Source organism: Linderina pennispora (assembly GCF_002104995.1).
Source record: "Linderina pennispora strain ATCC 12442 chromosome Unknown DL89scaffold_9, whole genome shotgun sequence".
In the NCBI taxonomy this organism is placed as follows: domain Eukaryota; kingdom Fungi; phylum Kickxellomycota; class Kickxellomycetes; order Kickxellales; family Kickxellaceae; genus Linderina; species Linderina pennispora.
In genome coordinates, this window is record NW_024468257.1 from 592244 (window position 1) to 616069 (window position 23826).

Consider the following 23826-nt stretch of genomic DNA (forward strand, 5'->3'; position numbering starts at 1 on the left):
CCATGGCCTTCTCCGCTGTACAAGCGAGTCATGTAAGCGGGCCATGGCACAATACAGGCGAGCCTATTCGTCTCGACTCTTGAACCGCGATCTCGCAGCAGTTCTAAACTTCAGACTCATTTTCCAGTCACTCTGTGATTCAGGGAGTATTCCTGAACGGTTCTGTCGTTCTACGGCCATTGCTGCCGATGCTTTTGGCACCACCCCTGAAACAAAGAGGCCACGCAAGAGGCGTGGACCAGCTGCAGGTGATTCTGCTGCCAGCAGCAGCGAGCCAGCCCTGAAACGTCTGCGCTGAGCAGGCTATCAAGGTGGGAGATGTCCATGATCGACATTGCACCAACAGCCATCCGACACGTTCAAATGACCGGTTCGCCGTGATGCCCTTATCGACGTGTCAACCCATGCTGACTAGCAGCCGAGCTCGCATCGCGAGCAGATATTTCTAGTATTCAAATAAATGATATTCGGCCCAATCTCGCCGACTGAAACACCCAGCTCGCTAAAGATGCAAGGCTGGCCATTTGTATGTTTCACACTAGTTGCATTGGCACCCAAAGCGAATGCTCCCCTGATCTGCTCCTGGTTGGTGGCATCCGTCCCGTTGTAGTTGTGCGTCAATGTGCTGATGTAGCCCAGTGATGCAAATCGCCCAGCACTGAATACGGAATGCCTCTTCAGATCTGAAAACAACTGACCGGTCATGTTAATGCTGAGGTACTCGAGGAATGCGCTGTTGCCGCTGAAAAGAATATCGTTTGAAAACGGATACCCACCCTCGCACACCAGCTTCCGGAGATTTCGGGAATGGAATGCCTGCTGGAGAATCGAGCTGGATAGCTCCATTGCGATGCCACTGCGGTGGATAAAATGCAGTTTCCAGAGAGATCATGCGCGGGTACTCGATCGATGTGCCATCATCAGCGCAAACAATTTTTGTAAACAGCTCGTGCCGCTTACTGCTGATCTGGAGACGCTCAAGCGAGATGCAGTTCCGCCTAATGATCTCGATGGCTGGCGAATCCAAACGAAGACTGCCGAATTCCAGACAGCGCATCTGCATCGTGTTCCTGGCAAAGTAATTGCCCATGTTCTCCGGTAGTGGGGTCGCTGAGACCGATGTGGCATGCGCAAACAAGCCTGTCAAGAGATTGCACACGAACGGCATTTCCAGATGGTTCTGAAAAAGCACAAAGTCAGAGATCGTGCTGCTCTTTGCGTTGGGGAATACTCGGTGGATTTGGCTGCAGAATGCCTCGGCAAAGTGTGTATCGCTAAGCAGGCTGTGCTCCTCCATGTATCCGGGATGTTCGAATTCAAACTCTAGAGCACTGACGCTTGGCAGAACCAGGTCGGTAAATGGGAAGGCGTGGAAGATCTCGCTGGCGGAGCCATCCAGCACCATCGAGTTGTCCCAGTGCATATTTACTGTTTTCACTCGCGAGTGGTTTCCAGTCTCTACTGCGTTGAGCAGGCTCCATGGCAAACACCGGTTGCAGCAGCGGTTCTTGCAGCACACATCACAGCCATCCACAATGCACCACCACACCTCCTGGTACACCCTATCCAATGCAGCTTCTCGCCAATGACGGCACAGGGCAAGCATGGCCGCGATGCTCTTAAACAGGCTGCAATCGCAGCTGCATCGCTCGTACTCTCTCTTTGGCAGAACTCCAACGGTGTAGTCGACAATCCTGTTCAGGGCGAGAACTGGAACGTGCTGGGCAGGCGAATGCATGGTTGGCAGTGTGGAAATAGTGGCGTGGCGGAATGTCTACAGGTAAGTAACCTTGAAGCTGCTATGAAAAAAGGAAGTATTATTGTGTTGGCTTGGACATTATACGGCTAATTTTATAGCCAATGGCTAAACTATCATCTTCAGAACCGCAGCAGGCCATGATTTGTGTTTTGTTGTGGAAATCCCACCCATTAATTGCCACGTTCAGATACTGCAAAATCCTTTCTTGATTACCAGAAGTATCTCTTCCATTAAATAATTAAAGTCTCGACAACACACAGTCGTGGTTCAGCACATATGCCTAACGACGTCGACATATGCTTCCCTGAGGATCGCATTCTTTACCCTTGTATTGAAAAATATACCAAATCTTCAGAAGCCATTCATTGATTTGCAAAGTGCAGGATGCTTCTGCAAGGGTGAACAGTGGCTGCAGCACTACCTGTCGTTTGTTGGATCCAGGAGGCTATATCTCAGAGATTGTCGATCACTCGAAAGTGATGTCATTTGACGACCCCTTCACTCACGCAGTAGTAGACATGTTGTGCGTATAAGCCGGTGTGACTGTATACTCCGAACAGAGATGGGATCGGTAATTTAAAATGGAGCAATATATCATAAATAAATTGTCTATTATTCTCGAGAATTTGGCCCAGTGTGTATGACGACAACCACTGTCTACCAAATGCCGGGTCTAGCTTCAATACGTGCTTCGAATCACTATGTATATAAAACTTTATAGTCCAGAAAGTATCAGTCCAGCTAGAATGTTACTGGTTAGCTAAAAGGATTCTTGCTCTTCTGAGCTGCACCACAGGAATGCATGACCCGCTCTGCAGAAACAATATCTTGCCTTTCTTATATAAGCTCTCTCCATGCACACACAAATAAATTCGCTTTTCAAACTACACCAGCGCCACACAGCTTGTGGGTGCCCAAAAAGATCACCCCAAGAGCCTGTGCAAGAGATATCACATGGCCAGACATAGCAGGCAGTTCAGAGTACAGAAAGCCGCAGGTAGTAGCAGCTCGTATCAGGAGAACGGCACGTATCAGTTCTCTCCAAAAGGTAATATGATTCTTCAGCCTGGCTCTTCATCCCACCCGCTTGACTCGGGACCAGGCTACTCGATGGCATCAGTCCTGTGTTCCCATTTAGTGACAACTTCATTCGCTCTCTCACATCACTGCGACCCTTCCATGCGGCTATAAAATGCAATAGAGTCTTTGGATTAGGAAGTTAGTGTCTACAGCTTCCTATACACAGCTTCGGTATTCAATCAACATAAATCATCCATCTGCTGCCATGCCACCTTCTACCTGCGTGAATAGTAACTTCACATGCGTTCGCTGTGGTAAAGAGTTTTCGTCGCCTGCTGACCTCGGCTGTCACATTCAATTATCCCATCAACATTACTAATTGCTATTATCACAGATAATCTACCGCACCAAAGGAATATTATACGCGTTGCCTAGCATGCTATAACTTGTGGTATCGTGGCTGTAGAATGGCACAGTATAGGAGTCAGTCTATGTGGTTGCAATAAATGTTGGCCATTTGGTTGTCTTATTTTTCTTTAGTACTTTATTCCTTCAAGGACTTTGAAATAGTATTTGTGCATTCATAGAATGCTCTCTCAGCAATAAGTTGCCTGTGACTTTACCAACAGTACAATTTGGGCAACAGTAATTGGCTAGTCTCTGCGAACACCAGCGATGATAGTCTCCGTCACCTTTCCTATAAGACCAAGTGAGTCACCAGCAAACTGGAGTACTCTTCACAACATTTCCTCCTCAAGTTCTTATCATCTCGAAAGACATTTGTTTGCCCACACAAGCCCCTATACATTTACAATCACACGTACACGTTTCTCAATAATCAAGTATTTGGCCCAAATACTCACCACCATGCCACCCCAAGACAAAAATTATGCTGGCTATTTCCTGCAGTGTTTGCGGTCTTGAATTGCTCTTGCAAGAACATGTCACCGACCATATTCAACTTGCCCATTCCTACAAGCTAGTATCAGGAATGTGTTTTATCAACTGTGATGCCATGCACTCACCTGTCATTAGAAAGGTAATAACCCCCTCTGTAGGTTACCCATGGCTTTACAAATCACCTCGCCATGCATACCTGGTGAACATATCCAGTACCAACGCTGTCTTTCTCGTTCGGTAGACCTACCTTCTACGACTCACTGTTTGTAAGCAGGCCTCACCTTGTGTTTGCCCTCTGTTTTCTCCTTCTGTTTTATTGACTTTCCCTTCCCTTTCCCTGTTCCGTTCTCGATACATACAATTGGTATCCCGCACTTATGATAAATCACTACATCAGTTGATTCAACCGCTCAGTATCATTTTTGCAGTCAGTCATGTAATAAACCGTTCCTCCACTCCACTTCCACCGGACAATATTACTAGCTTGATAATAGAATTGCTTTGTATAGACGTATCTATCAGGATTGTCGCTACTCAAATCGCAATAGGAGCGGGATAGTACGGGCAAGAATACAGCCTATAAAACATGAATGGAAATACACCAATACACCAACTGTGTTTCTTGTCTTGCACCAGATTGTTCTATAAATACACACCCTTCAAGATCCTGAGCCTCTATCGCCTCCAGCCAAAGCCGAGTGCTGGTAATGTGCATGCTGTTGTGTAATTTATCCTGATTTCGAACACTATGTCAAGCATCTCTGGTCATGCACCAGGTCAATAAGTATATAGTCTAGTGCTATATTTTTGTCTAGGACTTGCAGAATGGTAAATATATATGGCGTGCTCAAAGTACAGCTAGACTTGTGTGCATACTATTGAGTGGGTCTGTTAGTTTTATCAGAATACTAACTGCTACTGCGAGATGGCAAAGCGCACAGCAAAAATATAATCTTTTACTGAAATCACCAAGCACAACAGAAGCAGTGGGTGCCTAGCTGAGGAATGTCTCGACAATGGTGGAGCATATTTTCTGTTACCTCTACCTTTTGCACTTGGACAATACTCGAGCAAGAAGCAAATGCCGTTGAAGCGCTCCTGGTGATGGTTGAGGAACCAAATACAGCGTGCCCACACAGTTACTAAGTGATATCAACCAAATCCTTAACAATAGATTCATTGACTCTTATAACACCAGATATACCCAGGTCTTTGGGAATTGTGATTGGCTGCAAGTGATCACTCTCCAGTGATTAAACTTATTTACATATAAAAGTGAAATGCAGTCGCTGTTTGGCAACCTGAAAATTCTATTTCTTGTCCCATGAACAACATTTATAGCTTTCTTAGTATCCTTTTACACTGAACATCATGCCCCCAGCATCATATACTACCATGAAGGTATGCTGTGCCACCTGTAGACAAGATAGTGGGAATGAAGTAGACACGCTTTGTGGTGACTTGAGTAATATGAATATGTAATGATGTCTAACATGTACAGCAATAAATTGACCATCCAGTTATTATCAAGGACATGGTGTCTGGACACAGCTCAGATGAGATGTGGTGGTTTATAGTATTATTGCAGTATATTTCTGTCGACAAAATACAAAAGACTGGGGGAGGGATGAATAATTACATTCAGAAGCGAATGGCAGGAGTTGGCACTATTTTTCATCAGTGAATCCAGAAGACCTGGGCATTGGCGGAGGCGACGGCGACAGCAGCGATGGCAAGGATGGTAGCGTAGGTGTTCATTGTTGAAGTACGTTGGGTATTGCAGAGTTGTTGGTTGGTGATGGTTGAGGGGCTGAGGGCAAATGGTTCGCCTTTTATATGTGCCTATGCCAAAGCGCACGTTTCAGCCGACAGTCCAGCATCATTGTAGGAGGGCTGATTGTGCCAATTGCTGCTCTGTCCACAATTATGTCGATGACCAATGCTGCATCTGGAGCGGAAAAGGAATCTGCGTGCATTACCCACTAATAGCAAGACTCATGATTGCCGCAATAAGCTGGCTACACGCCGTAGCTTTAGGTATTGTCACATTTCTCTGATCCTATGCAATAAGGGTGGGGCAAATCACTGGTCAGGTTTGATGCTAAGCTGTTATGACAATTGGTACAATTAAAGCTAGAAACTCCCTCGTGGCAGATGGAGTCACATATGTGTACTCTCCTATTCTGGCAATTGGGCGCTGCAGATTAATTGCTTGCCCATGATCGGACGGCATGATAGATACCGCTGCCCATGTATCATTTCGCGATTGCGCGCATTGTAATCTGCCAGGCAATGAAGCATGGGGTTTTTCTAATCACAATGGTAGCAAAGAGCCATGTGTGCTGGCGCCGTGTATATAGTTCTAAAAGGGGATGGGCACATAATACGCCAATAATGCTATTCTATTCAGGTTTGGAATCAAGAAACTCTTTGACAAGCCGGCTTACATCCTGCGGTTTGGCCTGGCCCTTGGTTGCCCCCATGACCTTGCCCACGAAAAAGTTCATTCTCCGCTTGTTGCCAGCACGGTAATCCGCGATTTCATTCGGGTGCTTCTCCAGCAGTACGGCGATGATGTTGCGCAATTCTGACTGGTCGTCCATGACCCGCCAGCCGTGCGCCTCGATCAGCTCACCCACCTTGCGCTTATCTCCGTCCATGAGCTCAATTAGCAGCTGCTTGGCCTGAGCTGATGTGACTTGGCTGTTGGCAAGCGCATCCAAGATGTCGTCCAAGAGCTGCGGCGTCAGCTGGCTATCGGCCAGTTTCTGGTTACGGTATGCGAGTTGACCAAAGATCTCCGAGGTAATCCAGGATGCAACACGCTTTGCGTCGTGCTTGCCAGTGGCCATCACGGCTTCAAAGAGCGCAATGCACCCGGGCTCACCCATCATTGTCTCGACCTCATCCCGCAACAGCCCGTAGTGCTCTGTGACACGCGCAAGCAGCCGGTCCGGCAGCTCTGGCATCGCGTTGCGCACAGCATCAACCCACGCTTCGGTGACCCTTACAGGTGGGATGTCAGGCTCGGGCATGTACCGGTAGTCTGGGGCAGTCTCCTTTGATCTCTGCAGGAATGTTGTGTTGGTGCGTGCATCGTACCCGCGGGTCTCCTGGCCCACCGTCTGGCCGCTCTCGATCACCGCGATTTGCCGCGCCGACTCGGCTTCGATTGCGCCCCGAATGACCTTCAGGCTATTAAGGTTCTTCAGCTCGCAGCGCGTGCCCGAGAGCGGGTCGTCGCCGTCCCGGAACACCGATACGTTGACATCGCAGCGCAGCGAGCCCTCCTCCATGTTGCAGTTTGACACGCCAATATGCCTCAGCAGCGTCTGCATACGCCGTACATAATGCGCAGCCTCATCCGCCGTGCACATATCTGCCTCGCTCACAATCTCCACCAATGCGACGCCAGCTCGGTTCAGATCCGACAGCACATAGCCTGGATAAACATTGTGGATGCTTTTGGCCGTGTCTTGCTCCAATTGTAGCTGGTGGATGCGCACCCGCCGCGTGTACGACAGGCCGTCCGCAGATCCGAGCTCGATCTGGCCGCCGCGCCCAATTGGGCGTGCGCTCTGGGTAATCTGGTAGCCGAGCGGCTGATCGGCGTAGAAATAGTGCTTGCGGTCGAATGCCGATGTGGGCTGGACCGTGCCGTCCAGCGCCAGGAATCGCCCGGGCTGCCAGGTGCACGCACTCCGGGTTGAGCCGCGGCAGCGAGCCGGGGAGACCTGCGTCGACCAAGTCAATGTTGGAGTTGGCTGGGTCGTCCCACTTGGCGCTGGCCGGAGAGAACAGCTTCTGCTTGGCCGATAGCTGCACGTGGAGCTCAAGCCCGATCGTTGTGTTCCACTTTGGCGCCGGTGTTGTGTACGCACGCCGCAGCGCCGAGCATGCTGAATTGGGCGCGGAAATGTTTCGAATCCGCAAAACGGAGAGCATGAATTATGTAATATGGAAGGTACGCGATAATCGACAAACAGCAGACAAAAGACAACGCTAAGCGATGCCACAGGTACATATCGCTGCGCGCCTCAGCCACCACTGCTGCGTTTTGAGTAAATCCGCCAATCCACTAATATCAACGAGAGACCACATGGCCAGCAGACTCGGAGGGTTTGCTGACACCTGTTCTGTCAGTGCCCTTGCATGCAAACAATGGGCAGTAAAAGCAAGCCGTCGTCAGCGCATTCCAGTGCTGTCGAGCGGAGGACAGGTAGCGTGTTTCTGCATGCATCTGCTACGAGTGCGAACGGCGATGGCCGGCGACGAGCCATGCCTGTACCCCACCCATCCATCTTGCTTTTCCCTTCAAGAAGCACATGTGCATGAAGAGTGCAGTTCCGCGTCATGCAAGATCGGTTCATCATGGACAGGACAAAAATTCTAGCGAAAGGCGGGTTTCTTTGCCTTTTGGCTGACCAGTGTTCCGAAAATAGAAGGGTTGTCAACTCTTCATTTCATAGGCCACCTATTCATCCGCGCTCGCCCTACCTTTCGTCTAAATACCTCTTGCCTGTGGCTCCTCTTGTTTCTCGCTTTCTTCCCTCTTTTCCTCTGTTTGCACTCTATTGTTTAATCCCTTGTCACTCTGTGCCATGAACCCCTCCTTTGCTAACCAGCAGCAGTCTTCCTCAGACAGCAGCACGTCGCAGCGGCTGCCACCAATATCCTGGCTACTGTCAGATACGCAGCAGCCAAATGAAGCAGTATCACGGCCGATGCCACCCAGCAGGCCGGCAGTAGTTAACCCTGGGGCGCCACCACCAGCACACACAAGCGGATCTCAGCCCCGGCTCCACCTGCAGCCAGGTACATTCATACGGCAACAACCGGTGGCAGCTTACAGTGTTCAGTACACCGCGCGAGCAGTGCGCATAGATCACGAAAGCGTGGTTCCAGACCACCGGCACCAGCCCTACCCGGCTGGGGCCAGCGGGCCGGGGTCCATGCCTCAAATGGCCAACACCATACCGCAGCAAATAATTATAAACCCAAACCCAAACCCAACCAACGCACCGCGCAAGAACCGGCTGACGCAGGCGTGTGATAACTGCCACCGGAAGCGGGTGAGGTGTGATGGCAAGAACCCGTGCAGGAACTGCTCGCGGCGTGATATCAGCTGTGAGTGGCGGGCAATGAAGAAGCGCGGGCCAAAGCCCAAGGCGAATAGTGGAAATCAGACGGTGCGATCGGCGACCAGCATTGCAAATCTTGTGCTGAGCACATCGGAGGAGCCGCGGCCGCAGACCGATATATCGAATAATGGCTCAGCTGGCTCGCCGTCGGTCTCGGAGGACGATTCGAGCCACGAGGGGATTGTTGCCCCGCCTGTCGACAACCTGATCGCCGATTTCTACTCGGCCAAGGTCGATGCGGAGCTGCGTGAGGCCATTATTGCGTTTTTCGACTACGCCTACGCGTACATGCCCATTGTGCATCCATCAACCTTTCTGCGCAGCGTCGTGGAGGGCAAGGTCGAGGCAGTGCTGCTGGATGCGATCCGGGCGCTGACAGCCAAATACATTATGTATGAGACCGGCCGTCGGATCCCCACCGCAGCGCTGATCGACAGCGTGAAATCGCGCGTGCTGCTCAATCTCGAGAAGCCAACTCTGAATACGGTGCAGGCGCTTGTGGTTCTAATAAACGTGGAGGTCCGCGGCAACCGCGATGTGGCTGTGGCGACGTTCCTAGCTGCAGCCGTTGGGCTTGTGATGCGGCTGGGCTGGCATGAGATCGATCTGTACAAGACGCGGCAGCCAAAGACATGGGAGGAGTGGGTTGAGACCGAAACCAAGCGGCGGCTATTCTGGTCGATATTTCTGTACGACTGCTACTCGTCCATCATGCGTGGCCATCCGACGTTGATTCCGGAGCCGCTCATCTACGTGCGCTCACCGAGCGCAGACGAAGAGTGGGACGATGTTTCGTTTGTGCTGGCAAACACGGCGACCGATGCGCATCCCGCGGTGCGGCAAGCGCGGCCACAGACGGTTATCACGGGCGCGATATCACGGTCATTTGAGCTGCTATGCAAGATGGGGACAACAAACAGCCGGGTCAGCCACTTCCTGAACAGCGCCAAGGCCGGGCGCTGCGACCAGCAGATCAGCACGCCTAGCGACCGGCCATTTCCGGCGGTGGACTTCCTCACCCCGTCGCCAGAGTCCACGCACCTTGTGTATTCGGTGCACCGCAAGGCCCGGGTGATCTCGGACTACCCCGAATTCAGCGTGTGTTCGCGGCTAGTGCAGGATCTGCACGAGAGCGTGCCGCATCCAGAGCTTTTACGCGGGATGACGTCAAATACGAGCGGGGCGCGGTTCTTTGGCAACGTGGACCATGGGCTGCTGGCCACACGCGTGCGGTACCTGTCGTTGAAGGTATATACATGCTCGACCATAGTGATTCTGCACATATCGAACCGGCGGTCGTTCTTTGACGAGTTCGAGCGGCCGCCGGACCTCGACCAGGTATTCAATGCTGTGGGCACTGCAGCGACTTCAGCATCTGACGTAGCGATCCGGCAGACAATCAGCTCCGCGCTGGGGACATTCTGGAGTCAGGGCCTGGTAGCGGATGACATTGAGCAGGAGTCGTGGGACACAGCAGTTGAGTATGCGCACAGCATGGCAGGATACCTGAAACGCAACGACGATCTGCCGCACAGCCGGCTGGAGTTCGCGGTGGGGCTGTGCATTTTCAATGTGGCGTGCGTGCTGGTGCGGCAGAACCGGCGGTGCCGGAATGCACTGCAGTCAGCGGACGACTCACAGTGGACATTGCAGGAGTGGGATAACGAGCTGCATCGCACGGCAAAGAGCGTGCGCATCCTGTGGCAGGCGCTCAACCGGCTGGGAGCGTTCTGGAATGTCGAGGGATTTACGTCGATGCTGCGGCTGATGAAGATTGACGAGTGCACCGAGATGGTAGGCAGGCTTGCAGCGGCATCTCTCTAAAGTCCCGCTGGCCTTCAAGACCCCATTCCGCTACGAGTTCTCGGCTCTCCAGGCCACCACCGACACTATATTTGTAATGTTTAGCTAATAGGAACCACACAAACTAGCTGGTCTTACATTGAGATCATGGGATAGCTGGTAAGGGTTTGCTGTGTGCTGGATGCAGCAAAACCTTATGAAATAGCAATTTGGCATATGTACTTTGAATTTCGTCTTGGAAAGGGAGTACACTCTGCCAGCGGAAGAACATTTCTGCCAGGAAAGCACGAAACTTATTATGGACTGTTCCCACAGACAGCACTCAACAGATGAGGTTCGTGAAAGGTTCTTGTGCTGGTAGCATCGCCGGCGCCAATAGCTGCGTGCTTTGTGCACAGCAAGATCACGGTCAAGCAGGCGAGATATATGTTCCCTCTTGCACTGCACCATAGCCCGCTTATAAAATAATTGCGCTGGTCGAGCGTAGGAGGACTTGATACGCTGTATAGTTCTCATCCCTCTGCCAATAATGCAGGCACATTGTAGCCAGCGGCCGCCCAGGACGGCTTCGCAATACTGCTATACTGGGCTTTAGGAACGAAGGAGGAATTATATTACTTTGATTAACAAGTCCTATTGCACTCCGAGGTTTATATAACCCTTATATGTCTACCACAGTGTTCCACAGGGTACTACCAGTAGGGAAAGCCACGGCACTTTCTGTGGTTCCTTAGTATAGCAGTCCTGTCCTAAACTACTGCTCTATGAGGGTTTGCCACATTGAATCCTCAGCCGAGATATCGATTTAGCCGCTGTATTAACTACATGCGTTGAAATGATAGCCCTTTCATCTGAGAACAGCAGCAGCAGCAGTGCTGACATCTTGCGCCTACTGAGCACATGCTCACCAAAACTTGATACACCATCACCAGAGTCATTGCAATGCTGACATCGAGGACAGCTGCATCCAGTGTGCAATGCTAGTAGTCCCTTTTGCCGACCGTAGCACAAAATTACAAATCATTCCAGTGTGGAAATTGTGCTTGTTATCTAGGCACTTCCACATAGGCTCAACAAAACACAAAATGTCTGCCTCTGTCGAAGCGTATTGACATTCGTTCATTGGCTAACTCCCAATTATCATGATACTGGATTATATACCGGGTGACTGGCCAAAGGACTAGGCAAAAAACAGGTGGCGTGTGGGGTTTCATTCCTGGAATACAAAGTGTCCAATTGCGCATTAAAAATCGATTTAATGGGCAGCTGGCATTACTCTAGGCCTGCTGGTCATTTGGTATGTGCCGTGTCAGGGTCTGGATAACATGCTACAATGTCGCAAGATTCTGGTTCTCGACCAGCCCTCTAATAATTAACTCTACACATTCAGGTATCAAAAACAAAAGGATAATAGGTTTTCTTAAATATTCCTTTGGTTTCTCTCCCGAATCGTCATCCAGATGCTGCATCCAGTAAATAACCTCCAGTCACAGTATATACATTGCCAAAACCCCCTTACCATCTCTTCAAATGGCTGCCCCCTGACCGATCAAGCAAAAGTCATCCAATCTGTAAGCAGATCGCCGAGACATTTCGCACACCCGATCCGCTGCCCGATCCTGCACTACCCGGACGAATACGGACTCGAATACGAAGACGTATTCTTCCCCTCTCTTGACGGCACGCCGCTCGAAGGCTGGTTCCTCCCGTGCAAAAGCTCCAGTCTTTTAGTAATCTGCAACCATGTGCTCTGGATGAACCGCCAGGGGTTCCCCGGCCACCTCGAGCCCTGGACAAAGCATTGGTGCAGCCGGCGGCAATGATTTTGAAGTGAACTTTATGCCTGACTACAAACACCTGCATGACGCCGGATACAACGTATTATGCTACGATTTGCGCAACCACGGACACTCAGGCACAGCCAACGGCGGAATCACCGGCAACGGCTACTACGAGTCAAGAGACGTCGCGGCATCGATCAAGTACGTCAGGGGAAGGCAGGACTTGAAAAATATGAAGCTGGCATTGTTCAGCAGGTGCCATCGGCGCCAATTCGACGATTGTTGCGGCGGCCAAGTACCCAGAGTACTTTACTGAAATTAAATGCATGGTGGCACCGCAGCCGATCTCCATGGGGGCGATCTATAAGGCGGTGACGAAGCTACTGGGGATGCCCGAGAAGCTGCAGGAAATCGACCGGGACACGCAGCTGATTAATGGGTTTACGGCGGACAAAATGTCGCCGATTCCGTACGCCAAGGCGGTGACGTGGCCGACACTGCTCTTGCAGGTGCATGGATGACTGCATAACGGACCCAAGTGACGTTGAAGAGATCTTCAACAGGCTCGGGACGAAAGAAAAGGAACTGCATTGGATCCACGGCACCACCAGGCGGTTTGACGGGTACAAGTACCTGCCGGAGCACCCGGAGGTGCTGCTCGGATGGCTGGACAAGTACATGAAGTAAGCTATTTATATTATGCAACAAATTAAACTGTTCTATTTCTATGATTTCAGCGCATGGCGGTACTGGTGCACCAGCAGCGCCAGGCGCTCTGCCAGCTGCGGAAACGCCTCGCGCGCCTGCTGCTGGTGCTGGCGCACCATGGCCAGTATGTGGCGGTGCTCCTCCCAGGCGCCCTGGGCATGCGTTGCTTGCAGTGCGCGATGATACATGGATGCAGTAGGAAACGGCAGAGCACCGCGGCTGTCGGAAAGCTGCACGGCCGGGTAATGCTTGCGCAGCAATAACCGCATATATGTGTAATCGCATTGCTGCAACGCCGATTTCAGCACCACAGCGTAGCAACTCGCCCAGTGGTGCCCAGGCACGTGCATTTCAATGAACTCAGCCGCGCGCAGCAGATCCACATTAGCCAGTGCTTCAGTCAGCATACAGTTGATGGATCGCGATGGCCACAGCTTGCGCATGCGCATGGCCTTGTGGACAGCCAATGCGTCGTCCAGGCGACCGGCGCGCAAAAACGCATTCACGGCGATGGCATGCGTGGTCTTGCGGTCAGAGCTGGTGTGTTGCAGAGCCCACGGCAGGATCCGCGCAAGCACATCTGGCTGGATATCGTGCGATGTCGACAGGGCGTATTTAAGCACAGTGTCAGCCATGCGCGCGTCGATCTTACCCGGCACCAGCGAATGCACCAGCGCCCAGGCACGCCGGTGGGCGGCCGAACTGTCCTGCATCAGCAGCCCGCGGACCAGGGACGTCGCAGGCCACGGTATCGGGGCAGGGTAGCTGGCGAAAACAGACAATGGCTTGCCGCCATTCGCCCGCCCGCAGCAGAGCGCGCATCCGGATGGTTGTTGTGGCTGCGTCGGGCCGGATCCTGCACGTGTCCTGCATATATGCGAGTTGGCACTCCAGAAACTCCACCGAGAACCGCCCTGCCAACCTGATCAGCTATGGCCCCCAGGTACGCATTCCATGCCTGGGCAGTCTGCAGCTCCGCTGGCGCATCCATTAGAACCTGACACGCCTCGTCCATGCGCGAGTTCCGACCCAGACCGCGCACAGTCTCGGCGACAAGCCGCGAGGTCACATGGGCAGGACTCAGACCGTTGTATAATTGCATAGCCCGGCGCCACTGGCCGGTCTGGAACATGGCCCGCAGAGCATATTGCAGCAGCACGCAGTGCGTGGAGCTTGCGGCGGGCACAAGATCGCGGGCATCCGCATACGCCTGCATCAGAAACAGCGCCCCCAGACGCGCCGCGTCCCACCGGCGATCGGCACCACTCGGCACGCTCTCAGCCCGCACACTGGCATACACTAGCGCCTGGAAAACCCGGCACGATGGCGTCTGGTTGGCCTCTCTGATGGCTTTTAAAGCCCTATAGTACACGCTGCGCACCCTTGCCGGGTCCTTCATAGCCACGGCCGCCTGCACCGCCTGCACACCGGCCTGCCAATGGCCCTCCTGCTGCCACATCGCCAGTGCTTGCTCCGGCTGCCCCAGAAGATTGTGCGCCGCCATGCCCTCGGCCATGACCCGCCCGTCTACGCCCTCTTGCTGATCCGCAACCACCCGCAAAACCACCCGCAAGAGCTTCTGCTTCGTCTCTTCAGGCGCTGCCTTTGCCGACCGCCGCAGTAACCGGCAAAACTCATAGGTCGTCTCGGTGTCCAGTGATCCAGGGCACATTCGTCGCCGCACAGTATCGTAGGACTTCACCGCCAACGCCAGGTCATTTGCCGATATCGCTGCCCGCAGCCGATGCAGATCGGCGGAAATGCCAGTGTCGTTGGCCTGGATTTGCGCAGAAGGCGTGGCTGGCCAGCGGTCATGCAGTGCAATGGCGGTGGTGACGGGCCGGGCGCGGTGCTGGCAGAACGCGTGGGCGGAACGGAGCGGCGTGGCCGTCAGGAACTCGGCCAGACGGCTGGCACACGGTAGTCGTGCCAGAGCTCGGCTCCGGGCAGACAGCCCTGGAGCGAGCATTTCTGTTGAATTATTGTTGTGCTTTTCCTGCTGTTTTCCCGGATAGACACTCCTTCTCTCTCTCCTGACCGGTGAACCGTCCCTTCTGAATTTGAGCCCTGCAGCGGTGGTGAGCTAGCCTGGGTGATTTGTATAAGCGGGGCTGAGAAATGCAGAAATGAGGGAAAAAAAGAAATTTTAAAAGGCTAAAAAGATAAAGCTCAAACTAGTCTATTGAAAATCGCCTGATCATCTCGGATGAAGCTCCCCGTTAGGAGAACCCCTCCGGACCGCCATTGAATCCCACAAAGCCCGACAGCAAGAAGACCGGGAAGTACGGCTTCTTCTCGATACTCGAGCACCAGTTCCAGGCCGACGTCAGCCGGCCGTCAATGCACGACCCGGCGTCAAAGAAATTGTCGGCGCCCGAGCCATCAAACGCCGACCGGAAGAAATCAGCCAAAACCAGCTTGCGAGCCATCTCCGCGCCGCCAAACACCTGCTCCACGTACTCTCTGATATCCCCGCGCTCCTGGCCGTTCTGCAGGCGGTCCAGGAACTCGAGCACACGCACGACCGGGTTGAGAATGCTGGCGACCTGGTTGTACTTGTCAATGAAGATCAGCGCGTTGGGCACATTGCGGTCGCCCAAGTGGATCACAGCCGAGCCCACCCACCGGCCGACGCTCTTCTGCGTGCGGTGCAGGATCTGGTGGGCAGCTCGTGACACGCGCTGGCACGGCTGCACGCGCTGCAGGCCCTGGCCGGTGTCCATCAGGCGGTAGGGGTTGCGCAGCGCCAGCATGTCTGAGTCAGCGCTGTGCCATAGCATGAACATGTCGTGGAGCAGCTCACGCCACAGCGCCAGCGTCTGGTGGACATACCGGAACTGGCGCTCGTGCGAATGCGACAGGCGGGCGCCATTGCGGCCGCTCAGAATGGCCAGCGACAGGCGGTCGGACTCGGCGCGCTGCGGCGAAAAGTCGCGCGTCAGATGGCTGAGCATCCGGTCGCAGGCGTCGCGCGTTGCCCGCAGGAACGCGTGGTTGTCGCCGATGCTATACAGGCACTGGCGTAGCACCTCGGCCGGGCAGTCGATGGTCGCATAGGCCTTGCAGAGGTACTCGATCGCGCGCTCCTTCTGCTTGATCTCCAGCTGCACCTGCGCGCCGCGGCCGCCCCTCGCCCACAATCTCCTTGGTGGCCACCACCACCATCTCGTCCTCCAGAACATACAGCACGCCCAGCGACTCCAGCACCGAATGCACCGTCTTGATCGGCGCGACGATGCTGAATCCCAGCATCGCCTGCACGTCGCTGGCCTGCGCGTCCTGCAGCAAATGCATCAGCTTGCCGTACTCGCTGCGCATCTTCTCCGGATTCATGATCTTGTGCCGCCGCCCGATCTCAAAGATCTTCTGGAAGAACTGCTCGTTATCGGCGAACTGTCCGCTCCTGGCACAGCTGCTGCCCGGCCTTGTAGTCGCTGGCCACCACCAGGCCCGACAGGATCGCGCATAGCTCCTTGATCTGCGCTACGATGCGCTTTGTCTTGTTGCCGTACTGCAGAACATCAATCCGGTCCGTGTACTCGCTCACGTGCAATGCCGCCTCCAGCAGCCGCAGGTACTTGCGCTCCTTCAGCGTCAGCCGCAAGGGAATGAATTTGGTCCGCTCCGTGATCCACTCCCCGAACCCCTGCGCGTCCACCTGCCCGCTCTGCGCATTGAATGTCACCGATGATGCCCCGCCCGACAGCGCCGTCTCCTCGGGCTCCTCCATCGCCACCTTTTCTTTGTCGGTCTCAGCAAAAGCTGCTGCTCTCCTCCAACGCCCGCAGGACGTGCTGCCGCCGCCGGCCCGTGCGGTGGATCATGCCGCCGCACACCTCGCAAAAGTCCTCCTGGCACTGCTCGCAGAATACCTGTGCCTTCTGGTCCTTGCATTCGACGCAGCAGCCTTCAGGCGTCGTATCCTCGTTGCCGTCGTCTACCTCCTCAGTCACTGCCACCGCCAGGTCGGCGCTCGGGTCCGAGTTCAGGATGTCGTTTAGCGTCGGAGCCACCGGCATGCTCATTGAAAAAAAAAAGAAGTAATTCGAGAAAAGGAAAACTGTAAAGCGAGCTTGTCAAGAGAGGAGAAAGAGCTCCCGTCAAAAAAAAAAATTGGGGCGAGAAAACATACCAAGCTTCAGACTTCCAAATTGATGTGGTGCCTGCGGCCACCAAAAAAGTGTTACAGCTTGGCTTTATTATAAAGCTACGCCCGCACATCGTCCTGCAGCGACAGCGGCACCACGCACTGCCCCACATCCTCCACATGCACTATCGTCACCGGCCTCCAGCACCATCGCAATCGTCGCATCCAGCGCCTCGACCTCCTGCTCCTCGATCCTTCCGCCTGCCAGGACTCCTGGCAATGTCCGCCTTTGGCCCCGGCAGTCTCGTCATGGGCAACGCTATCTGGCGGTTGAACGCCCGCAGTACCTCGGCGTATCCCGCGCCCGCCGTTATTGAACGACTGCCCGTGCATTATGCCCGCGTGGTGCGAGATGTTTATCAGCGACTCGGTCGTCCGCTTCTGCAGTGCCTGCAGTCCGCTCAGTCTCTTGCAAATGCGCTATCTCCGACGGGCTCTTGTTAGCAAACCGGTCCGGAACTGCTGGCGTGGCAGCGGGTTGCACGCCGTCCCCGGAGCGCAGCAAGGACGTCTGCTCGTCCACATCGTCAATTTCTGGCCGCGAAATGCACAAGCCCATTGTGAGTATAATAGAGTAAGAAAAGGTAAAAAAGAAGAGGGAGAAGGGGAGAAGAGGCGTATGAAATGAAGGGTTTGTTGGTCGTAATAGATGGAAAGAAAAAAGTGCGAACAGTGGAGCCAAGAGAGCCTTGTGTGGTTTCTAGCCCTTCCTTGCAACACCTCCATCGGATCGACAGTAGAACTAAAAAAACAGATGGATAATGTAATTGCAAAAGAGACATATGTCAACAAGAATGGTACTGGACATCACTTGGGGTGCTGCTGCGTATGGCGCTGCTGCTGCATCTGGCGCTGCATCTGAATCTGCTGCTGCACTGCCAGCTGTCTGGCCCAGTGGTAGTGGTACGAGCTGACCGCCTGCTGGTACGTCTGCCCGAACCGCGTCTGGTGGATCGGGAACTCGTGCTGGTACTGGCCTGGCAGCAGCGCCAGCGGGTAGTTGCCCGGCAGCCGGCTCCTGCCTGGCTCGTCCTCGGGCGGCTCGTCTTCGACAAACGCAACCAGCGGCTCCACCACCGTCGTCCGCACCCCGCCATGTGTCTTGTCCACGCGCTCGGCCCACGCCGCAGCCGGCTGCAGGCTCTCGGGGATCTGGCGGATGCCCGTGTGCGGGTCTATCCACGTCGACCCGTTGTCTTCGCGCCACATGCGCAGCGACGCGTTGAAATCGCGCGCCACCCCCGCCAGCGCCAGCGACTCCTCCTGCTCCGACCCGTCCACCCCGCGCCGCCGCTTGCCACCCAGCCGCGGCCACGACGGCGCCAAGCTCTGCAGCAGCGGCGTCCCGTCCACAAAGCTCACGTCGTCTGAGAATATCGCCCGGTGCGCTGCTATCGGGCCCTCAAACGCTGCCTCGGCTGTCTCCGCCCCGCGCGTCCGCCGGAACACGGGCTTGGCCAGCGCTAGATCGCCCGCCGATCCCTCGCCCGTCGCTGTCCCCTGCATGGCCTCCACCGGCTGCTGCAGCGCACTAGCAATTGTCAGCCCGCCAGGCACCATCCCCGGGCCAGTGCGTCCCCGGAATCCCCCCAATAGCGTGGGCGTGGCGGCTCGACTGGCTGACCCGTTGCCGGAGCCGTCAGCCAGCGATGTGATAGCAGTGCTGCCGCGGTGCTGCAGCGGTGTGCCCCGCCGCGGCTTCCGGGTCGGCCCCGGCAGCATGCCCGCAGCGTGGGCAGCCATCATGTCGCGGTACACATCCATACTGGCTACCATCGTGCCCTCAGGGAACCGCGCTTCCTCGCGGCTGCGGGCCTCCCAGTAGTCGTCGATGATGTACTGCCCGTCCTTGACCATCTTGGCGCCAAATTCAAGGAATGCGTCACGTGCGGTGATCATGGCAATGGGCCGGAACCGCGTAACCTTCGGGATCATGTGCCGTTCAGCCAGCAGATCGCGCTCCTCCTGCGTCGTCTCGATGCGTGTCAGCCGCGGGTGCTGCTTGAACAGCATGTACGAGTCGCGCGCGCCCTGTGAACCGGCAGCAGTCCATCGACAGCACATACCGCATCTGCGTGTTCGCGCGGAATGGCGACTGGAACACTGGGCAGATGTACTCGCGCCCACCCAGCAGCTGCCCGTCCTCGCCAATCTTCGCTTCGCCCTGCCGCATCCGTCGGCTCATTCTCCTGGGCCACCGCCAGTTCTGGCGCCGGGGACCCCGACATCCGCGCCCGCTTCCCCCGTCGCATCCGGTGTCGCCGATCCCTCGCCGCTCTCCAGCGCCGCTGCCGCCGCCCGCCGCCGCTGCTCGAGGATATGCTTCGGCGGCCGCCCGCGCTTGCCCGGCCGCCACTCACCCTTGGCCGGACTCCTGGACACCTCGGTCTTGACGTCTGCTATCCGCCGCTTTGCTGGCGCCGCCTTCTCCTTTTTTGCCGATCGCTCTCTGTCCTCCTCGCTCAGCTCTTGCCGCTCCACCTCGTCCTGGATTGCCTCGCTGGCGCGCGACAATAGCTCGGATACCGCGTCCTCGTTTGCCGACTCAGAGCTGTGCTCGGGTGGGGACGATGAGGCGTCGCGTTGCGCTACGCGTCGACGACGTGTGCGGCTCTGTGGCTGTATGCTGGCGGGCGTTCGATATTGACGACAGCGGGGATGACGATACCGACCAGTCAATGCCCGGTGCTGTGCCGTTTTGCTGCTGGCTCGCCCCTTTGCTGCTCCCCGTGCGCTTCGAACGCGTCGCTTTTTGTGGTGTCTCTGCTTCCGCTGGCGTCTTGGCTGCCGCCGCTACTCTGGTGCTACGACGCATTGTAGGCATCTACTCTAGCCGATTAGAAACGAGCACGCGTTTTTTATGTGTGCTTTTTTTTTTTGCCTGCCGGGCTGTTTATGCAGCCGTTTGCCGTATTGTGCTTGGAGCGGTGACGGGAATTCACGATTTGCCCAAAAGGGGTGTGTGTAGTATTAGGTATATGGTATTGGTTGAATGGGTGATACCGACAAGCCAATTAGCTTGCCGACTAGTACAAGGGGAGCTATGTATTTGTGTGTGGAGGACGAAAGACAGACTGGAACAGTCAGAAACGACGGGGCAACGAAAAATTATATACTTTTTTCTGTAAACGGGCGTTGAAGAAGAAAAATAAAGCTCACGCCTTCCTTTTCGCCAGCCTGCCACTAACCCCACACCTCAAAGAATGGCCCAAAAATTTATCAAGCCGGCTCATCCGCCCCGGCCGTGCGAACCGAGTCAAATCCTCCTTTGCCCAGCACCACCAGCTGGACAACGTGCCGCGCTGCGACCGTCTGCGACTCCATTGTGCTGAACAGCGACTCCATGCCATTGACATAGTACACGCCGCCGCCCGCACGCTCGTCCATGACAATCGGGGGCATTCCAGGGCGGTCCGACCGGTACGCATGATCGCCATTTTCCTGCACATACCGTGCGTTGCGCGGAATCAGCTGCGGATACGAGTGCCACCTCTGCTCCCTCTGCCACTCGACGCGCTCAAACGCCGCGTCAAGGTCCACCGGCTCATGCGAGAATATCTTCACCAAGACCGTCCCTTGATGACACGCCAGCGCGTCGTCCAGGCATGCCAGGATCGAGAGGCAGTTGAATGGCGCCTGTGGTGTGGTATGTGGTGACCGTCAGCTGCGGAATGGCCCCTGGCGGGAAGAACCCGGGGCGCAAGACGCCTATGGCGAATGTCACATACATGGTTACGTACTTTACTGGCACATCCTTCTGCCCCAGCACGTCCAGCCCCGATACCGACAGCGGCGCTGCAATGATCACCGAGTCAAACGCCGCGGTTGTCTGGTTGCTGCCGAGCACCAGCGTGTATTTGCCGCCCTCTCTCTGCACTGCTGTGACCGTGGTGTTGAAATTCAGCGTAGCCCGGGACTCCCGGACCATCCTGTCAAACACCTGCCAGTTCCCGCCCGCAACCGAGTAGACGTCCTCTGACGTGGGCGCCATGGAAACATGTGCGCTCAATAGGTTGATTGTGTCAATGTCCTGCATGTAGTTGACCCGGGTTGCCAGCGTCACCACCTCGTCCAGGAATCTGCGGCGCACGCGCTCGCCTGCGCTCACATAGTACTCCAGCGCCGTTGTAGTAAAGCGACATTTTCATATACGGCCGCTGCGCCAAGTACTCGTCCCAAGATCGATACACCCTGGTCGCATTCCCAAACTCCTCATACGACGTCAAAAACTCCCTCAGCGCCATATCCTGTGCGCATCCTGACATGCTGCATATCCCCGAGGCCGCGGTACCGCCAGAGCATCTTCAAAGCGTCCTACCCAGAACCATCCATCGCGCTTCACCTGCCACACACCCTTTGCAACATCCCAGATCCCGTACTCGCCGAGCCCTGACAGCTTGCTCTGCAGCACATTTGCCTTGTTGTCGGCACCAAATGTGCATGGGTGGCTACAGAGCGTCAGGTTGAACTGCTTTGCCAAATCGTACATGTGCTTGTTGCTGCCAACGAACATCGATGCCCCGAGCTCAAAATGCAGCGTGCGGTTGTTGTATGTTACAGTTGAGGAGCGCACGCGCCCACCGGCCAGCCCGCTGCGCTCAAAGACGGCTTATGTCAATGTTGGAGCCGCGCTTTGCGCTCTCCTGCTGGAGAAAATACGCGGCTGCTGAGCCGGCTGGTCCGGCGCCAATGATGGCTACGCGCCGCGGAGCGGGCTCCAGTGACCGCAGCCACGCCAAGCAGCGCCAGCGTCGACAGTGCAAGAATAATCGTTCGCATTTCGAATTGTTGGAAGTATGCAGTCTGAGGAGTCCTAGAGAACACAAAGGCGACTCTGACGCAATCACAAGCCGCGGCCGCCAGGACTGGCAAAAAGGAGCGGACCTTTTATGCCACTGCCCTTGAAGGCTGGGCCAAGAAATAATTTGAATTTCACCTCTTCTTTTTGAAGTTTCACCCAATTTTCCCTCGTTTATTTCCAGCACTATAATGTCTTCCGAGCTATTCGACAATTACGAGAACGAGTACGCCGGCCTGGTTGCCACCGTCAAGCAGCGCCTCGAGACATCCCTGCCCGAGCTGGTCGGCGACGAGCGCCGCACTGCTCTGCGCACCACCGAGCGCGAATTGGAAGAAGCCGCCGAGCTCGCCGGCCAGATGGAAATGGAGCTTCTGACGCTCCAGGGCCCGACACGCTCGCGCGCTGCTCCACGCGTGCGCCAGTACAAGTCCGATGTCGAGCGGCTGAAGCGCGAGCTCAATCAGGCGAGCCAGGGCCTGGGCAGCTACGAGAGCAACCGCCGCGCGCTGCTGGGCTCGCCACGTGATCTGGCCATGGAGGAATCCTCTGCCGACTCGGACCAGCGCACGCGCCTGCTGTCCGGCAACGAGCGCCTGCTGCGTGGCAGCCAGCGCCTGCAGGATAGCCACCGGATCGCTATGGAGACGGAGGCGTGGGCGCCAGCATTTTGAATGACCTGAGGTCGCAGAGGGAACAGATTGTCCATACGCGCGACACCCTGATGCAGGCCGATTCCCATGTCGACAGGTCGCAGAGGACCCTGCGCACCATGACGCGCAGGCTGATGACGAACAAGATGATCACCACCGCTATCATCATTATTGCCATTGCCTTTGTCATACTCATCCTCTATATCAAGCTCACTCGCTGAGCTTGCCATTTTTATGTATTTTCTCCTTCCCCTTTCATCGCTTTCTCGTACTGCCCTTCGTGATCCAGTTTATGATGTTTTCAATAATGCTATTACATACAATATGCCTAGCAATGTTCTCTCAAGCCACCTCTGCCTCTAGATGCAATTCGCTCCTCTCATGTGGCTATATAGAAAGCAACCTCCTGATCTTGCCGTAATGCCTTCATCTATTCGCCTAATATTCCCCGAAACGGATATTGACTTGCACACTGCGTACTCCTTTTCTGGTGCTGTGCAATATGGATCAGCCGTGTTAGTTTCGGAATATTTGCACACATCGTGGCCAGAAGAGGAGTCTCCCAAAGTGGCTGCCCGCACACCAGCACTCCCTTGCCTCGAAGTTGCATGTAAACGCTACATATGCCACCCGCACTGCCTACATGCAACAGCAAGTACCAGATATAGTGTGTGTGGCGGGGGCAGGGCGATCGACAGCGTGCCAGACGATTTGCAGCACATGTAAGTTTATCTCTCCTAGCACAGCCTCATTAAATGGCCAACCAGCCTATGCCGGTGTTTCTCTGCCGACCATCGTCCAATTTTAATCCTGGCTTCTTGTTCCTGGTAGCCGCTGGAATAGGAGATCTCCACCAGGCATCCATTGGTCGCTGGGCTGAAAAATAGACGGCACTCTCAGGCGTGTGTATGCATAGTTGCATTGCGCATGACCTTCTTTTTCTCCTACCTTGCTACAGTTCTCCATTATGTTAAGCTCTACGGCTCTTTTCTTTTTTTCCTATTTTTTTATTGCTTTCTATCTTTTAACATTGTGTATTATTGTAATTATTTTTTGTTATATATAGCAGACGAAGGGAAAGCCACGACGAGAAGCTCAGAAAGAAGCAGCACACGC

General features: G+C 54.8%; 9 protein-coding genes across 9 annotated transcripts; 3 read left to right on the top strand and 6 right to left on the bottom strand.

Moving 5' to 3' along the window:
• Positions 1–450: 450 nt before the first annotated feature.
• DL89DRAFT_318543 (uncharacterized protein) lies at positions 451–1860 on the bottom strand. The gene has a single exon (XM_040891106.1). It carries the CDS (start codon positions 1736–1738, stop codon positions 707–709), a length of 1032 nt encoding a protein of 343 aa, XP_040742506.1. The 5' UTR covers positions 1739–1860; the 3' UTR covers positions 451–706.
• A 4149-nt stretch (positions 1861–6009) lies between these two features.
• On the bottom strand, positions 6010–7657 carry DL89DRAFT_268506 (aspartyl/glutamyl-tRNA amidotransferase subunit B). The gene is made up of 3 exons (XM_040887943.1): positions 7424–7657; positions 6127–7362; positions 6010–6105 (listed from the first exon to the last, which is right to left on the bottom strand). Exons 1-3 carry the CDS (start codon positions 7622–7624, stop codon positions 6082–6084), a joined length of 1461 nt encoding a protein of 486 aa, XP_040742507.1. The 5' UTR covers positions 7625–7657; the 3' UTR covers positions 6010–6081.
• A 623-nt stretch (positions 7658–8280) lies between these two features.
• On the top strand, positions 8281–10644 carry DL89DRAFT_258574 (uncharacterized protein; the record flags this gene model as incomplete). Its single annotated transcript, XM_040885620.1, has 1 exon — positions 8281–10644. One exon carries the CDS (start codon positions 8281–8283, stop codon positions 10642–10644), a length of 2364 nt encoding a protein of 787 aa, XP_040742508.1.
• A 1312-nt stretch (positions 10645–11956) lies between these two features.
• Positions 11957–13092, top strand: DL89DRAFT_278591 (uncharacterized protein; the record flags this gene model as incomplete). The annotated part of the gene is made up of 5 exons (XM_040889511.1): positions 11957–11972; positions 12178–12391; positions 12423–12605; positions 12643–12913; positions 12957–13092. The coding sequence occupies 5 exons, from the start codon at positions 11957–11959 to the stop codon at positions 13089–13091; spliced, it is 819 nt and encodes a 272-aa protein (XP_040742509.1).
• Positions 13093–13107: 15 nt separating this feature from the next.
• On the bottom strand, positions 13108–15211 carry DL89DRAFT_268509 (uncharacterized protein). Its single transcript, XM_040887944.1, has 3 exons — positions 14035–15211; positions 13848–13979; positions 13108–13819 (listed from the first exon to the last, which is right to left on the bottom strand). Exons 1-3 carry the CDS (start codon positions 15079–15081, stop codon positions 13130–13132), a joined length of 1869 nt encoding a protein of 622 aa, XP_040742510.1. The 5' UTR covers positions 15082–15211; the 3' UTR covers positions 13108–13129.
• An 82-nt stretch (positions 15212–15293) lies between these two features.
• DL89DRAFT_278592 (uncharacterized protein) lies at positions 15294–17131 on the bottom strand (the record flags this gene model as incomplete). The annotated part of the gene is made up of 4 exons (XM_040889512.1): positions 15294–16222; positions 16251–16505; positions 16555–16848; positions 16904–17131. The coding sequence occupies 4 exons, from the start codon at positions 17129–17131 to the stop codon at positions 15332–15334; spliced, it is 1668 nt and encodes a 555-aa protein (XP_040742511.1). The 3' UTR covers positions 15294–15331.
• Positions 17132–18043: 912 nt separating this feature from the next.
• DL89DRAFT_284799 (uncharacterized protein) lies at positions 18044–20074 on the bottom strand (the record flags this gene model as incomplete). The annotated part of the gene is made up of 4 exons (XM_040889797.1): positions 18044–19290; positions 19326–19423; positions 19458–19885; positions 19932–20074. The coding sequence occupies 4 exons, from the start codon at positions 20072–20074 to the stop codon at positions 18067–18069; spliced, it is 1893 nt and encodes a 630-aa protein (XP_040742512.1). The 3' UTR covers positions 18044–18066.
• Positions 20075–20478: 404 nt separating this feature from the next.
• Positions 20479–21772, bottom strand: DL89DRAFT_258579 (uncharacterized protein; the record flags this gene model as incomplete). Its single annotated transcript, XM_040885621.1, has 4 exons — positions 20479–20895; positions 20952–20967; positions 21000–21373; positions 21551–21772. 4 exons carry the CDS (start codon positions 21770–21772, stop codon positions 20479–20481), a joined length of 1029 nt encoding a protein of 342 aa, XP_040742513.1.
• Positions 21773–22138: 366 nt separating this feature from the next.
• On the top strand, positions 22139–22838 carry DL89DRAFT_183120 (uncharacterized protein). The gene has a single exon (XM_040883923.1). It carries the CDS (start codon positions 22249–22251, stop codon positions 22729–22731), a length of 483 nt encoding a protein of 160 aa, XP_040742514.1. The 5' UTR covers positions 22139–22248; the 3' UTR covers positions 22732–22838.
• The last annotated feature ends 988 nt before the right edge of the window (positions 22839–23826 follow it).

Excerpts from the sequence above, each read along its gene's own strand:
- DL89DRAFT_318543 (XM_040891106.1), bottom strand. The coding sequence starts at position 1,738 with ATGCATTCGCCTGCCCAGCACGTTCCAGTTCTCGCCCTGAACAGGATT.
- DL89DRAFT_268506 (XM_040887943.1), bottom strand. The coding sequence starts at position 7,624 with ATGCTCTCCGTTTTGCGGATTCGAAACATTTCCGCGCCCAATTCAGCA. Across the intron at positions 7,363-7,423 it reads CCAACTCCAACATTGACTTG|CCCGGGCGATTCCTGGCGCT; the intron begins GTCGACGCAGGT and ends TGCACCTGGCAG.
- DL89DRAFT_268509 (XM_040887944.1), bottom strand. The coding sequence starts at position 15,081 with ATGCTCGCTCCAGGGCTGTCTGCCCGGAGCCGAGCTCTGGCACGACTA. Across the intron at positions 13,980-14,034 it reads TGGGGGCCATAGCTGATCAG|GACACGTGCAGGATCCGGCC; the intron begins GTTGGCAGGGCG and ends GCATATATGCAG. Across the intron at positions 13,820-13,847 it reads CCGATACCGTGGCCTGCGAC|GACAGTTCGGCCGCCCACCG; the intron begins GTCCCTGGTCCG and ends CTGCTGATGCAG.
- DL89DRAFT_183120 (XM_040883923.1), top strand. The coding sequence starts at position 22,249 with ATGTCTTCCGAGCTATTCGACAATTACGAGAACGAGTACGCCGGCCTG.